This window comes from Harmonia axyridis, chromosome 4 (assembly GCF_914767665.1).
Source record: "Harmonia axyridis chromosome 4, icHarAxyr1.1, whole genome shotgun sequence".
Lineage (NCBI taxonomy): Eukaryota > Metazoa > Arthropoda > Insecta > Coleoptera > Coccinellidae > Harmonia > Harmonia axyridis.
In genome coordinates, this window is record NC_059504.1 from 7,681,227 (window position 1) to 7,699,130 (window position 17,904).

Genomic DNA, 17,904 nt, shown 5'->3' on the forward strand with positions numbered 1-17,904 from the left:
TTTCGTGAAACTCAAGTTAGTCTAATCAGATTGTGCATAACTGTTTCCGTTCAAAAGATACAGGGTGATTTTGGAAATTGATACTTTTCGGACCCCTTCTTTATCTCCGAAGTTATTAGAAATAATGCTGAGGTAAAAACTACGTCTGAATCAGAATTCTGCGTAGAATCCAGTGGCGTACTCAATATTTTTTTTCGGGGTATGGTTTTGAAGAAATAGTCCAAGGAACAACCCCCTGAATTTTTGCCGCATGTTTAGGAAACACCCTATAGATCCGATCCAAAGAAATTTGGATAAGGGTCAAAATCACCTGAATATCAAGTTTGAATGACATTGTATGATATATCGTTGAATTTAGCGTTAAAAGTCATTTTGAAAAGTGTCATAACATATGCAGGTCTGTATCGAAAAAAATGAGAATGAGGGTGGTCTAGAGAGTACGAAACGTTGGATACGAAATCTGATTACGTAAATTTGAGGATATTTTACTGTCGAATAAAAAATTCCTGTAACATTATTTGATAATATTTGAAATAAAGTTGAGTTATACCCAAGGTATAGCATATTGCTGAATTTCCATCAAAAAGCTATCTTATGATGCAATAATATACTGGGTGTGTCATTTGAAATGAGGAAGTAGTAGTCTGTTTCCGGTATAACTGGAAGTTGTACAGATCTGAGAATATTTTAGGGAGAAAGATAACTGTCTCAAACCTCAACTTGCTCATTTTCAGGAAAAATTATGATTAGTTTTTCATAAACTTCTTAAAGGCCATTGCGGTGAATCACATTGTATTGGACAAAAAAAAGATCTTCTCAAATTTAAATCATTGAATCTTTGAATACTTCTGCAATTCTACTAATTCTACATATCTCAATTACTTATTAGAAGTAAAACATATGTTCAACCACAATTTTCAAATTCTATATACTTAAATAAAAAGAAGAATTAGAAATGAATAGATATAGTAAAATTGAAAATTTGAACGCAGAATTGAATCTAACTACTAGCCGTTTTTAAATATTCTTCTGTATCCATTGATTGTTGCAATTCCCAGAATCCTTTGATGATGATATCTGCCTAACTCCATATTAACTTAAATTTTTGGTGATATTTTCATTTTAAAAATTTCACTTTTTCAAAATACAAAATCTGAAGAAGTTACTGTGTAGCGAAACAATTGCTTTTCATGAAATAAAGGTGTGTAAATAGAATAACTGTCATTTTATTTCGATTAGTTGCATTGCTTATAGAATTATCTTTTGATCGTTATACAATGAATGATCTTGATCACGTGATGTAGATGAATATCACTTGTATCATTATGACCTCGATTCGAAATGCAGTTCAAAGATCTACTTATGAGATATTATTTATTTTTCTTTTCTTGCATGCATTGATACTGTAGGAAATGTGAAATGTATCACATCATCGAGCGTTTTCTCATCTCGAAAATCGATTTCTGTTAGTTCACAGAAAATTGAGAGGAAATCCTCAAGAAACTCTTTTTGCTGATTCCCTTGAAGTGATACAAGTTTATGGTCCAAGGATTGGTAGACTTCTGCAAAAGAACATAACACTTATAAACTGAAATGATATACATATCTGAAATGATTATAACGTAAATTATTCTTTTATTTTTGTTTTTTGATGAAGTTAAACGATTGAACAACGTTTAGCAATTGTTGAATTGTTTCCTCCAAGCCATTGCTCATCGAAGAGTCTTTATAACCATGATTTAATGTCATGATCTACTGAACATAAATGAAAAGAAATGTCGACAAATCATACACAGAGTTGACATTATGACCATTCAAATTATTATCATTCTTATTGAAAAACTCTCAATATTATTATTCTCATATTGATAAACTTCTTCATCTATAAATATCTGTTTAGATTCAAAAACTTCAGCAGCTTCAAAATGATATCAAAATTGACAAAATTTGAGAGAAGTGTCTACTAGCACTTCATCAGCACTATTCATTTGTTATTTCTCTATTCTTGTATTTTTTTTTCAGTTCATATAAATAAATATTAAATATCTCAGACCTAACTTAGATCCTAGTTCTCAAAAATCACTTACCAAGAACTTCCCTCTTACTCATTTCAAAAGCATGATCGTAATCAAACTCGTAATCTAAAAGAGCCAAGCCACTATCTTTGAGTATTTTTTTGAGTTCTATTTCGGGATTTGGACCAGAAAAATGTGTTGTGTAATCAGCAAATTCGGATGTGTAGGCTTTCCATTTCTTCATCTTACTCATCTCCTTATACGTTGAGTATAAAGCATTGGTTTTAAATTGAAATAGGTTTATGAGTTCTCCATTTGGTTTGAGTAATTTACTTGAATTGGAGAAGGCTTGTCTGAAAATTATTATCAAGAGATGGATTTCTTGAGAGTGTAATTATTTGTTTTTTTAAGTAAAATTATGGGATTTTTCGAGAGTTTTACTGTATGATATGTTTCTCAGGAAAATTATAGAATAAATTATAGAACAAACTGAATAAGATGAAATCAGTGAATTAGCAGTGTACTTATCACCTAACAAGTCCCACAGAAATGACACATGTCATACAACTTTTTTTCTCTTAGTATCAAGTACCAAGCTTCAATATAAACGTGTCAAAATTTCTGAGCCTGGATCGAAATATTGAAGGTTAAGTGTTTTTTGTTGTTTGAAAAATGGATAAATCGAGTATCGTGTACTGATAAACAATTTTTCTATAGAAAAAATGCTATGCAAGCAGAACAATAGCCACATGGCTATGTTCAAATTTTGGGAAAGAATGTGTTTGTACTTATGAGACCCAGGACTTAATAAAATTTGAATTAACAATTGAGCTTATAGAGAAATAAGGAGAGTATTTCAAATTAAAACTTTTCCCACTTTTAGAAATTGAAATCTTATAAACATCCGAATGGGTTAGAATGTAACGCAAAACGATCTGATAGGATTTTGGTTGTTTTGAACTGTGAAATTCATGAGGAGTTCAAATTCATGAGGAGTTCAAATTTTTATCGGTTATCAATGCTCACCTCAAATTCCTCACATACGTGAAACAATATGATGAAGTAAGTAGGTGGAATCTATTCTCCAAGTGTTTCGGTACTTCGTCTTTTTCAATGTTCAATTTTTCGAATGTTATTTTCGAATCTTTGTTCATCGAGCGACAAAATTCCATCATTTCCTCATCCATGTCACTGCCAACAATTTCCTTAACATTTTTCGGTAACATTGGAACCATTACTTCTGAGAATATGCGCCCACTACCTGTACCAATATCTAGTACACTCAACGGGATATTTGGCAAATTCGTGGACTTCATATATTTGGTATAAATTCTTCCCACAGTGTCAAGATGGTACACTGCATTTTTGTAATATTTCAAAGCGTTTGCCATTTTTTAGAATGGATTATTTAATAATTGACAAGTTAATGAACATATCCAAAATTCAGAGATTCAGGGCGAACATATGGATTGCACTTATCTTCACTGATACCCCACTAAATCTGACAGCAAGTGGAGAAATTATCAATTATTTCTAAACATGTTTTCCTTATCATGTTCAGTAAACACTCTATGCATTGGAGCCTTTCGCTTTATTATCTTTTATGATGTAGCGTTCCGATATTTTGGGAGATAATTCTTGACCTCTAAAAGTAAAAGGTTTAGCAAATGAGCCGATTTGGAGATATGAGCGATTAATGGTACCTAATTGAAAAAAAAATGGAAAAAATATATCATCAAATAAAATAACACCGATAATAAAATAAGAAAGAATCATTTTCGTTACAATCCAACCATCTACTTTCTTTCTGGCAACCCAAAATACATCCTTCGAAGTGTCAAATTATACTCTATGATTGTTCGCTCGGTCGGAGGCAAAAGGAAAGCTTTTTTTCTCTTTTTCGTACGATTTTTTCACTTATTTTAAACTCTATAATCAGCTCCCAAAATATTGAAACTTTGTTTTTTAACAACTTCTTTAATTTAATTTGTGAATTTCAACCTAATATTTATATCAAGGAGAAAAAGTAGTACAGATCGTTTTTTAAACTAAGAGGCTTTCTTTCAGAGTGTTAGACTTTTAAAGCCCGATTGGGTAGTGTTACAATTTCATTTTCATGTCTGTTATCCTTCTGTCAAATGGAAATTTGTTCGGATATATTTTCGAATGAATGTAGAAACGTGAATTTCAGTTCTATATTTTCAGTACTTCATTTAATCTTATCAAAGAATAATTTAAAAATGTGACAACGTCTCCATAAATAATTATCTGAAATTAAATTAAAATAATTTATATGTAAAATATTTAAGTTTATGTACAAATACTCCTTTGCCTAAAAACAAAGCTTCTAAGGTCTGATAGCGCTATTGAATTAATGAAAAAATTATATAGATATAGGTATAGTAAATGTAATAAATCCATGTGTAGGTACTTTTATAATATTGCACATAACGCTCTGGAGCTTTCATTATTATAGATCGAGTTTATGGGTTCCAATTCTGTTTCTTCGTCTTTCCGTGCATGAACGGACAGAAATTCAATTGAGAATTTAGTTTTCCTCTCTAAACTTTCTTCATTGACGAAATCGACATCTTCTATAATACTGAAGCATTCGTGAAAAGCCTTGAGATATTCATCTTGCTCGTCCACAGGTATGTCATCCCTGAAGCCATCCAGGGCTTTGAATGTATCTGGAAAAATGAGAGATAATAATTATAACAATATCTGCTTGAAACTCCATTCAAATAAAGGTTGATAACGATTTGATGCAAAATTTGAGAGAAGCTAACAAGAACTTTACCCATTAATATTCAAAATATACACTAACCAACACAGAAACTGGGAAACTGTGACAGATTTCCTATACGGAAAATCCGAGAATATTCTTAAAAAATCAAGTCAACATCCAAATGAAAAGCTAAAAAGGATAGTTAACTAACGGGTGTTTTTTTCGAGGTATATAACTTTAAGTTGGCATTACTGTTCAAGATGGCGACCGATTTAACAGCTGTCAAGTGATTTATTCTCAGTTTGGTTTGGCAATTCATCATAAATAGATTCACGCCTGAACAACGCTTGCAAATAGTGCAATTTCATTTCGAAAATAATGGTTCTGTGCGGAATACGTATCGCGCACTACGTCCATTTTATTTTGTTTAGCGATGAAGCACACTTCTGGTTAAATGGCTACATCAACAAACAAAACTGTCGCATTTAGAGTGAAGCTTATCCTCAAATGTATGTCGAAACACCGTTACATCCAGAAAAACTGACTGTTTGGTGCGCTTTATGGGCTGCTGGAATCATTGGTCCGTACTTCTTCAAAAACGATGATGGCCAGAACGTTACAGTCAATGGTGATCGGTATAGAGCGATGATTACTAACTTTTTGATTCCTCAATTGAACAACCATGATGTCCAGGAGCTGTGGTTCCAACAAGACGGCGCAATATGTCACACAGCTCGTGCCGCAATCGATTTATTGAAAGACACGTTTGGTGACCGCCTAATTTCACGTTTTGGACCTGTGAATTGGCCTCCAAGATCTTGTGATTTAACACCGCTAAACTACTTTCTGTGGGGCTATGTAAAGTCATTGGTCTATGCGGATAAGCCACAAACTCTTGACCATTTGGAAGACAACATTCGCCGTGTTATTGCCGATATACGGCCACAAATGTTGGAAAAAGTCATCGAAAACTGGACGTCCAGATTGGACTACATCCGAACCAGCCGTGGCGGTCATATGCCAGAAATCATTATGTAAAATGTAATGCCACAAGATTATCTTGTGGATATATAAAATTCATGTCAATCGAATAATCCATCGTTGTTTTATTGCAATTTAAAGTTCTATAGCTCTAAAAAAAACACCCTTTACAAACCCATTGGATATGTGAAAGGGATGACAACCTAACCAGAAAGACCCAGAGGTCAACGATAGGGAATATACCTCAAAACATTAGGTTAGGTTTTGAGGGGTAGGTCGTGTTCCCAGACTGTTCAACTCTTTGTAACGACAGTTTATCTATGAACAGTAACCCTGCTCAACAAAATAAAACACACATTATAAAAAGAAATCAATACTCACTAATGAAGTGCTTCGCCTCAATTTCCATAAAATCGGTCAAAAATAAATAACTGTCTAATGTGAAGCCATTCCGTTTAAAGTATTCCTTCAATTCAGCATCTCGATTCTTTCCACGAAAACGAAGCGTATATTTGTCAAATTCTTTGAACAATGATCTCCACTTATCTATTTTACTAAGTTCTCTATAACACAAATAAAGTGGATTTGAGTTGGTTGGTTGAATGAACAACAACTCCCCTCCTGGTTTTAGCATTTTGTGCATGTTTCTCAGTGCTTGGCTGAAATGATAGAATTTTGTATTCAAATTATAAAATCAAAGATCAGAAACACGAAACAATAACCATGAAGCAACAATGATAATATGAGTGGACTCATCCCAAACAAATCATAAGTTCCTTTCCTTTCCCAATGATTCAACAGAGAACACCTTACATTAAAACAAATGAATATTATGAACTGCCACTGCACCTCAAGCGCTGAAATATGGCTGAACCGAATCTAGGCAACAGCCTCTGTCCATGCATAAAAGTAATTCATGAAGATCTCGCCAAAAAATCAACTTTTTCCTTAAATAGGGAGAAATGGAAGAAAAAATGACTAAACATTCTCTGTACCTTTATCGACTTGTGAAGCCGAAAGATATTCTCTACTCTGAGCCACGCAAGATGTTGCCTAAATATAATTGAAAGAAAAGTAAAAAATATAGGGTGATACTGAAAAAGTGTGACAAACTTCACAGATAATTTTTAATACGAGAAACGGGGTGTGGAAAGTTTTTTTGAATATTGATTATTTATTAATTGATCTCAATTTTCTAGAAGAAAATTGTACTCCACTATAAAACTGATAATCATTCTTGAATTTCTATTTATTTGACTGATTCAAATTGAAAAAATCACCAGATCTAACAAATAATTAATTGAAGATATTGATAATATAAGTTGAGATGTTCAATTTTTTGCATGAAAACGGTGATTTTTCGAAAAAAGTCATGAGAAATTCTTCGTCACAAATTGAACAAGGAATTCAAGAATGATTTTCAGCTTGAAATATCTCTTGAAATGCGCATCGAAGTGCATTTCAAAGTAAGTATAGTTCCGTTTTAATTGCAATATACTGATAATGTTATAATAATAACTTTCCCTTGACCGTGAGCCTCACTCATCATTAGATTATTATCGAACCGAAATATTCACTTATCCTTTCAAAATATAGTGCAAGTTCAATGTCCTAACAACTTTTTCATCTTTCAAGCCATAATATTCAAAATAATAAAATCATCAAGGGGTGTAATTGATAATATTCAGTATAATATTAGGTATTAAGAACGGTAGGTATTATCTGCCGATAGAAAACAATGATCTGTTGTTTATTCTGTCAAAGATCTGCTTATATATCATCATAAAGCTCTAAAAACTTACCTAAAATCTGTTACGTAATGAAAACAGAAAAAAGAGGTGATGAGATCAAATCTATTTTCGAATTCTTTCGGAAGTTCCTGTGTTTGAATATCCAATTGACGAAAAGAAACTCTTGGATCAACCTCAAGTTTTCCACAATATTCGATCATTGCATCATATTTATCCACTCCTATTAACTCTTGAAAATCTGTTGGTAATGCCGGAAGTAGATGTTCCAACAGAGTTCTTCCGCTACCACATCCGACGTCCATCACACTCACAGCTTTCTTTTTTGGACACTTGAGCACATCAGAATATAATCTAAGGAAATTCACAACAAATTTGAACTGAAACACAGCATTTTCCAAATGACTCAACGCACTAGCCATTTTTTGAACAAATCGTGAATTACTAATTGTTTTTTAAATCTCACTTCTGTTTTCTTCAGATCTCTTCAATGAATGTAACCTTCTAACCTAAAGCCAAAATATGCTTGAATCTTCTAGGAATCGGAACCATGTTATCAATATCCACGTGATAGTCTTATGTTTCTTGATAAAACACTATCGATGACAACGTATTTATCTTTTAAATTAGCATATTTGAAATGAAAATGCAAAAACATATAGATTCATTGTATTATTGCAGAATACAAGAAGAAACTTTTGAGGCGTATTATAGTATTTAGTCGATTCTATGCACTAAGGTTTGGAATATGCGAATTTCCTGTTAATGAGGAATGTATATATGCTAATCTGTTTTCTCTGAAATATAATAAAATATGTTTTCGAACAAAGTTGAAATTACCATCAAGAAATTTGTTATTGAGTAGGTACATTGGAATATCAAAAGCATAAGTTGAAGCATTCCAAAAATTAGGCCTGACCGATGGGAGGAAAAATATTGAAACATTAAACATTATTTTGGATGTTTATTCTTTCTTTATTTCTATATGTTTCTTGTTACTAAATCATTCAGTACATATTTTATATTAGTCCTTATATTTTCAAATTCAATGGTCGCTTATTGGTATTATCCTAGGGGCAATCAACTATAACGAAGAGGGTTATTGATGTTATTTGTACTGTGAATTTTACTTCTTATGAATCTTTTTTTACCATCAATGTTGAGTATTTTGATACAGAAAATTTAATCTTCATGAAAAACAATAATTCCTTAATATGACATAAAAATTGAAATGACCAATCACCCAAACTCCTCGTGAGTATAGAGTTGAGTTGGGTCAAAATAGCTAAAGTTTTAATATGCAAAATGCACTTTCGAAATAATTTGTATTTGCCTAATATTATTCTATTTCGAAAAGATTTGTTTATTATAATCGTCACTATAATGAAATTATCACAATTTGTTTCGGGGTCATCAATCGTTATAATTTCTGTTGATCGAATGCAATTCAGCTATTCATTTAAATAATGAATTTACATTATAATAATATAAGATGACCTTACTTGTAATCATTGAAATACTAAGCACAAAAGTGAAACTATCAGATCAAATTTCTTTTAGAATTTATTTGGAAGCGTTGTTGTTCGAATATCTTATTGATGAAATCCATGGATTAAGTACGAAAAATCTAAAATTGTTCATACTTATCCATCAATCGTTATAAATTCAGATAAGCCTGAAATTGTTGATACTTATCCATCAATTGTTATTACTTCAGATGAGTCTCTGGAATTGATGGGAGCACACATTTTGAAAAAGACCTTCCACTATCTCATTCAATCTCCATTGCAATTCTTCTTATAGCACTTTGTGTTATCAACATATATATTCGATGTGTTTTGTATCAACTCGAACTGATGAATCTAAATTTATTTACGCTTGTTTCTATGCATAATTTTTGTTATTAATGATTCATATCAAAAAAGATGACTGAACTTTCTGAAGCCATATATTTCCTTGGATACCTACTTGAAATCAGACTTAAGTTTCCATAATGATTTTTTTTGTTAAAATTATCTTAAAATGGTCTTTCATAAGGAAAAGTTTTACGGTGAGTTAATTAATCACACTGTATTAGGATTAGGGATTCACGGCTCGGCTTGATTCTCAAGCTACTTGGCTTGAGCTTGACTTAATTCAAGTCAAGCTCAACTCAAGTAAAGTCTTTTAATCTCAAGTCAAGTCAAGTATTTATTTATCAAGTACTTGAATCATATCAAGCTACTTGATTTTTAGCAGTTCTATTGTGTAGTGTCATATCATTAAAAATTGATGAAATGAGAAGGAACTTTGCAAACAACAAATTTTATTCATTAAACATATTGTATGAAAGAACCGGAAATATATAAACTTTTTTGAAATAATTAAATTGAATCACTATAAATCATAACTAAATGAAAAATAATAAGAAACTAAGTTTATTTGATTTAATAATTTTCCATCCAGGATCTAAGACACCTGATGCATCTTATAGATTTGTCGCATAACCTACTCGCATTGCGGATTTTTGTAACTGTAAGAGAAGCTCTTGAAAATTGTCTTTCAACAGTAGCTGAAGATGCTTGCGTTTATAAAAAGTTCTTGGCCATTTTGGCCAAATTCAAAAAGATATTTCTGGAACTACAAAAATCTGCCAAAAGATTTCATAGAAATGTGAGAAAACTACTAATAAAGTCACACTGGCGAATACTTCAGTCTCTCGGCGCTCGAGGAATCCCCTTATTTAGTCTAAGCGCTCACGAGATTGCAGAAATATATGCCATGCGACGCGCTTATATCAAGCTCAAGTAATATCAAGTAGCTAGATATTAAGTCAAGCAATAAATATTTAAAATCAAGTCCAGTCAAGCTGAAGTATGTAATTTTTCACGAGTTGGTTAAAAATGTCAATCTACTTGTCTTGATGAATCCCTAATTAGGATCCCGAGAATCTCACATTGGCGCATGCACAATGAAAACTGTACATCTTACTGTACAAATTATCTACGACCTAAATGTGATATTCGAATTGAATTTCATCAAAATAGAATAAGAATTGAAGAAGTTGGGGTTATTGATATTTCGCAGACAAATAGACCGACAGACATAAAAGTAAAGTGGTTCAAATGCAGGTGAAAATTCCAACTTCGTCTTCAAAAATTTATTGAAGCCCAAGTTTACTCGATTCTTGGTAGACTAGGAATAAATAACCAACTTTTCTTAAGACAAATTACAGCGTTTCAGTATCGGACATAAGGATGATAGTTAAGATGTTTTCTGGTTAACAACATCCAAACTATCCGGTTCTCAATGAATCGACAGTTTTCAGTGAATGAAAATAGTATCGAAACCAATGATATGTTAATAAATGGTGAGGGAACACAATAGCACAGAGGCGTCTTCTGATTGATTACAATTCTGGCCCACGCTTTACACGTGCCCAACTGGTAGGATGCCATCGAGCAATGGTAGGCGAAATGATAAGTCATCCCGTATGAAAGGCTTGGTGTCTTGGTGCTGGGTGATTTTCCATTATGGCATTTTGCTCATTCCATTGTGTTCGATGTGCTCTCTGACAAAACGTTTTGTAATTATTTTGAGGCATGTTTGCGGTGATCGATGACGTTGAAAGTGGATATTATTGTTTGCAGAAGGTCTTCAGTCACGTCAAAAAAAGGCGATGCATATTTCACTCAATGGTTTATTGTTTCCCTCCTTATCACGATTATTGAATATAGGGGGACCACAGAAATCTTTTTTGTCGCGTTTTTTCATAAGTATGAGTTTCATTTGGAGGGGAGCATCTTGCTTTCACATATACTCCGCCTTAGTCAAGAGATCTTGGGACAAATTTCATTTCTACCCGAACTTATTTCCAATTGTATCTCACCTCCCAGATACTAACGGGTGTTTTTTTTCGAGGTATATAACATTAAGTTGGCATTACTGTTCAAGATGGCGACCGATTTAACAGTTGTCAAATGATTTATTCTCAGGTTGGTTTGGCAATTCCTCATGAATAGACTCACGCCTGAACAACGCTTGCAAATAGTGCAATTTCATTTCGAAAATAATGGTTCTGTGCGGAATACGTATCGCGCACTACGTCCATTTTATTTTGTTTAGCGATGAAGCGCACTTCTGGTTGAATGGCTACGTCAACAAACAAAACTGCCTCATCTGGAGTGAAGCTAATCCTCAAGTGTATGTCGAAACACCGTAACATCCAGAAAAACCGACTGTTCGGTGCTGGTGGAATCATTGGTCCGTACTTCTTCAAGAACGATGATGGCCAGAACGTTACAGTCAATGCTGATTGGTATAGAGCCATGATTACTAACTTTTTCATTCCTGAATTGAACAACCATCATGATGTCCAGGAGCTGTGGTTCCAACAAGACGGCGCAACATGTCACACAGCTCGTGCCACAATCGATTTATTGAAAGACACGTTTGGTGACCGCCTAATTTCACATTCTGGACCTGTGAATTGGCCTCCAAGATCTTGTGATTTAACACCGCTAGACTAATTTCTGTGGGGCTATGTGAAGTAATTGGTCTATGCGGATGAGCCATAAACCCTCGACCATTTGGAAGACAACATTCGTCGTATTATTGCCGATATACGGCCACAAATGTTGGAAAAAGTCATCGAAAATTGGACGTCCAGATTGGACTACATCCGAGCCAGCCGTGGCGGTCATATGCCAGAAATCATATTTAAAATGTAATGCCACAAGATTATCTTGCAGATAAATAAAATTCATGTCAATCGAATAATCCATCGTTGTTTTATTGTAATTTAAAGTTCTATAGCTCTAAAAAAACACCCTTCAGAACTGCCAGATTGAAGTCACGCAAACCTTTATAGATTAATAGTTTCTTTCAATCTAATGAGAGTGAAAAGGAAATTTGGCGATCGGAATGGAGTTCTTTTAATATTTTCAACAAAAATTTAATCTTTGATCCTTCTGAGAAAGTTCTAGGTTACAATCTCCCTTGGTTCATTTGGTGCATTTCAAATCGACTTAGGAATGGTCATGGTCATTGAAATAGTATGCTCTTCGAATGGCATTCTATTGATAGCGTACTCTGTGTGTGTGGTGTCGAAAAAAAACCATTGACCACTTGGTGAATACTTGTCCAATTTAAAAATTTCGTGGTGGTTTTCAAGCTATCCATTCAGTTAAAAATTCTTTTTTTTAGAATGAGTCTCTGAATTCGAATCTATATAATGGAAACTAACATTTATTACTCCTTTCTGGTTTTTTTCTTTTTTGTTCTCAGATTTAATTATAAAGTCGTCAACCGTTGGTGAAGAGAAAGGTTGGAGAAGATTATGTTTGGATGAAGAGGAAGCCCTTCAATATGAATATGTCAGCTTAGTCATTAAACAAATACACAAACCATAAATAAAAATTTTGTCGATGAGGAAAACCCTTTGTAATCCAGCCTATTTGTGTTCACAAGGTCCCCTCGCGGAAAAGTTTTGGGGTAGTTTTGATTTTTTTCGGATTTATGTTTTTTGCGGTCCTGAATCCGAATCTGAGGTTTGTCACCAAAATTCGTAACGAAACATAAAATAACATTAGAAAAAATGCAAAAGCTAAAATTTTTTTCGCATTCATTCGGATGTAATTCGGGAATATATCGATTTAAATTTATTTTTAATATGGTCTGAAGATTTATTTTTAATGAAACATACGTGAGTCATATCCATCCACAAATCATCTGGATATCTTCATCTGCTCAGTGAAACTTCTCCTAGATCGAGGATACTGATATTCACCCCTAAATCGGAAGTAACGCCTCATATCTAGTCGAAGAAATTCAACCAGTCCCTCTACATTAATCTGTCATTAAGAGAAATGATTTATCACAGCATTGACAAGTGGAACGTTTTGATGAAGAAGTAACGGAAGCTGAAGGGTTGTATTTGCAAACCTTTATGACTTGTGTTGTGGCAGTCATTCATTTAGCAGTTTGGTAGCAAGAGGGTTGATGAAAGCTGAATATTCGGGTTGGTTTGAAAATAGGGAGATCTCGAATAATTCAAGGATATATTATATGATAACTAGAAATCCAGAATAATACTGAGATATCAACTAGGGATTCATCAAGATGAGTAGCTTGACATTTCAACCAACTACTTGACTGGAAAATCAAGCTCGTGAAAAATTACATACTTGAGCATAACTTGACTTGATTTTAGATATTTATTGCTCGACTTGATATCAAGCTACTTGATATTACTATATGCACAGGTCGCACGGCATATATTGCTGCAATCTCATGCGCGCTTGGACTGAGTAAGGGGATTCCTCGAACGCCGAGAGACTGAAGCATTTGTCAGTGTGCCTTTATTAGTAATTTTCTCACATTTCTATGAATTCTATTGGTAGGTTTTGGTAGTTTCAGAAATATATTTCTAAACTTGGCCATTTTTATCAAGCCAGCATCTTCAGCTCCTGTTGGAAGACAATTTTCCAGAGCTTCTCTTACAGTTAAAAAAACCTACAATAGGTTAGGCGACAAATCTGTAAGATGCCTGATGTGTTTTTATTATTTTTATTTTGTTATTATTTACAGTGATTTACTGTTTTGATGTTTCTATTTCAAAAAAGTTCATAGTTTCGGAATTTCATAGTATATGCTTAATGAATAAGAGTGTTTTTTGCAAGGTTAATTCTCATTTCATCATTTTTTCATTGATGTGACACTACACAATAAAACTGCTAAAAATCAAGTAGCTTGATAGAATTCAAGTAGTTGATAAATAAATACTTGACTTGATTTGAGATTGAAAAACTACTACTTGACTTGAGCTTGACTTGAAATCAAGTCAAGTAGCTTAAAAATCAATCCAAGAGGAGTTGAAATTCATATGGAATCAAATACTGCTCAATTAGGATACCCACATCAAATTCCATCAAAATCGGATAAGAATTGTAGAAGGCTGTTAAAAGGGTTTGAGGGCACACAGACAGACAGTCAGACGCAAAACTGAATTGGTTCAGAATGGTCTGAAACACATTTTGCTAGCAGAAACGAACGCCGAGAGACTGAAGCTTTCGCCAGTGTGACTATTAGTAGTTTTCTCAGATTTCTATGAAATCTATTGGTAGATTTTGGTAGTTTCTGAAATATCTTTCTAAACTTGGCCAAAATGGCCAAGGTTTTTTATCAAGGCCAGCATCTTTAGCTCCTGTTGAAAGACAATCTTTTAGAGCTGATTTTACAGTTACAAAAACCCGCAATAGGTTAGGTGACAAATCTATAAGATGCCTCATATGTCTTAGATCGTGGATGAAAAATTATTGACTCAAAAAAAGCCTAGAGGTTTCTCAATATCAAGAAACTTTATTTTTCATTATTTCTCATTGTGTTATCATATAATTTATAGTAAGCTTAATAAATAAAAGTGGTTTTTGCAAGGTTCCTTTTCATTTTATTATTTGTTTTTTATTGGTGTGACACTACAAAATAAAACTGCAAAAAATCAAGCAGCTTAATATGATTCAAGTACTTGATAAATAAATACTTGACTTGACTTGAGATTGAAAAACATCTACTTCACCTTAGCTTGACTTGATATCAAGTCAAGCTCAAGCCAAGTAGCTTGAAAATCAAGCCAAGCCGTGAATCCCTAATATCAACTCTCCGATATATCCTTAAAACGGTTAAAATTTCTATGAGCTGTTGTTAGTATCATTCATCATAAAAATTACCGAAAAAAACTTTAAAGAATTTTTCGAATGTCTCGAACGGAAACCAAGATATACAGACATATTTGAAGGAGTAATTTTCAGGAAAGGCCTATAACTTGAGAACGAATCTAGATATTTATGGTGTTATTTCTAATATCTCATTATTTGGAGAAAAGAGATAGGATGTCCTTAAAAAATTATTTCAGAGTCTTATAGTTCCTGAGATGCCTTCAGTGAGCATCGAATTTGGGACATCCTCTACAATATCAAATCAAGTTATTGACATGAAACTACAGCTACTCGCAGATGCGAAATCATGTTGAATAACATTAAATTTCACTCGAAAAGCTTCCTTTTCACAGTTCCCTCATCAGCGGAAACGATTTATTGCTTCACTGACAGCCGAAACGAGCAGATAAAGAAGTGTCCAGGCAAGGGGTTGTGCAGTTGCAAAATGCCTTAGGCCTGCGGCAGTCATTCATTGGGGTATTCAAAGGGTTAGACCCTGCTGAATTCCATCCTACATCGCTTAATTACGAACGAAATGAACTACCACATAAATAACTAAATTATCATCGACTTCTCGGCTGGGATGCTGGGCCATCCTCACCCCTTTCGCGAGGGATGGTAGCTACGAGATTGCCATTCTAATTGGTGGGACGATTGCGAATTTCTGAAATTGGAATTGGTCTATGGGATTACGATACGGGAAGAAACTGTATTTGACACTATCATATGTTAGATTTTTAATTTTTTGTGATTGGAACAATATTGTTTGTTTTTAGGTGTTCTCGGTACAACACCTCTGATTTTTCAGGAATTTATTGTTTATTTTTATTTTTTTCAAATGTTTCCCCCTCATCGGAAATTTCAACTTCTGTTTTTGTCTTTCAATGTTATCTTTGTTTTTTCAGTTTAAGAACAATTACAATCTTTCCCTGTACATTTTTCAGTTCAATGCAATATTTACCCATTTCTGTCTGAGTTGTTTATTGAATCTCCTTTTTGTTTCATTACCTAGATCTGATAGGGAAGTCATCAACTATGACTTCAATCCATATCCATCATCCCTTATTAGAACTGCTTTGGATTTGAAAGCATAACTTTTATAACTTGAAAAGTTTTTCAAATCGTGCCTCATGCATAGACCGCATATTCAGAGGTAACAGGCAAGATCACCATTTGACTATTCTTCATATGTGACGTGCACGATTGCATTTAGTCCTTACTGTTACATATAATCAACAAATGATTTAAGTATCAGTTAAATTCAATTAGATTATAAAAAATCAATTTTGGTATTAGAACTAACCTAACCCAACTCAACCAAACCTAACCTTACACTTTCCATCAATTCACTTACATTAATTTTAGCATAAACGAAACATATATACCATATAGAGGTTACGATGTTGCAGCAAAAATGCTTGATATGTAACAGTCTAGATATCGGATTGAGTGCTATCGTGCACGTCACACATGAATCCATATTTGGCATAAGTCGACTGGATATATAAATAAATTCAATCGTTACATCTGAATATGCATCCAGGACAATAGGAATCAATGCTTGTGAATATTTCTTTAATGTCACATGTGGCTTGAACATTAGGGGTAGGTTTGTTTTTCCGGTTCATCATTTATCCCCATGGATTTTTGTTATTAAGATTTAATTAAGGAGGTTTCATTTCACTGCGACCAATAGTCTATTGTGCCCCATCAGAGCCATTCTTTCCATAACGTGATCTACAGCTCGCCTTCCAGTTCCAGAGTTCTAATGCACTCCAATATCTGGGAGGGCTTTAAGGATGCTAATTCCTCACTTCTTTAAGTTTCTGGTCCAAAGCAGATTTTGCATTGGCTAGTGATGGTCAGGCATTTCACCACCAGGTGATTTTGAGTTTCTTCTTCCTCCCCACAGAATCTGTATTCATCATTTTCAGCTATATCCATCTTATGAGGTGTTTCCTAAGGTGTCAATGCCTTGTGAGGGACCCAGTGAGAAGATGTAGAATATTCTTGCTGAGATCTAGATAATTCTGGATCCCGCGGTGACTCAAACTAGGAAGATTCCGCCAAACTGTTTCTCTTTCGAATTTTTCTTTTTCCTGGAACTCTTTTTTGTATGTACATTTGCCTATACCACAGAAAGGTTCCGGGCCGATGAAAGATGTTTGTGCTCCTGTTCTGGAAAGTGTTTTGGCTTATTCATTTCCCCAATTGCTGATTAACCAGGAGTTTCATGACTTCAACTATGAGCAAACTTTCTAATTTCTACGAATCACCTTTTACATTTGAGTGAAAGGTTTTGTATATTTTTCATTAATGCAGATTGAAGGGTTTGCCACATTTTTCGCAGCTGGAAGGTTCTCATTCATTTCATTATAATGCCCCAATAAGGAAAAAAAGGCGCAATAGAGGAACAACAGTTCTGTCTAGTAACTCAACTCCTCCACCATTTTGCTATGCATTATAACAGAAAGATGCAATTTTATGTCTGATTCAATTAAAGTAACAATATATCTACTGTCTTTTTTGCCTTATCTAGCAGCAATACCCTTACATCTTTCCATATCATCATTGGACTGAACAAATGAGTTTTTCTAATATAGCATTCTCTACAACAATTGTTGTACATTTTTTATCTTGATTCTTTTCTCAGGTAGTTAATTTCAAACTTTTAATATTCAGCAAACCTCAGATCTCTATGAACCACCGAACACACCGAGGCATTGCCACATGTGCTA

The 17,904-nt window shown here is 33.7% G+C and overlaps 1 protein-coding gene across 1 annotated transcript; it reads right to left on the reverse strand.

Moving 5' to 3' along the window:
* Positions 1 to 1,210: 1,210 nt before the first annotated feature.
* Positions 1,211 to 8,009, reverse strand: LOC123677782. Its single transcript, XM_045614485.1, has 6 exons — positions 7,527 to 8,009; positions 6,106 to 6,383; positions 4,452 to 4,705; positions 3,042 to 3,406; positions 2,088 to 2,368; positions 1,211 to 1,562 (listed from the first exon to the last, which is right to left on the reverse strand). The coding sequence occupies exons 1-6, from the start codon at positions 7,892 to 7,894 to the stop codon at positions 1,375 to 1,377; spliced, it is 1,734 nt and encodes a 577-aa protein (XP_045470441.1). The 5' UTR covers positions 7,895 to 8,009; the 3' UTR covers positions 1,211 to 1,374.
* Between the last annotated feature and the right edge of the window lie 9,895 nt (positions 8,010 to 17,904).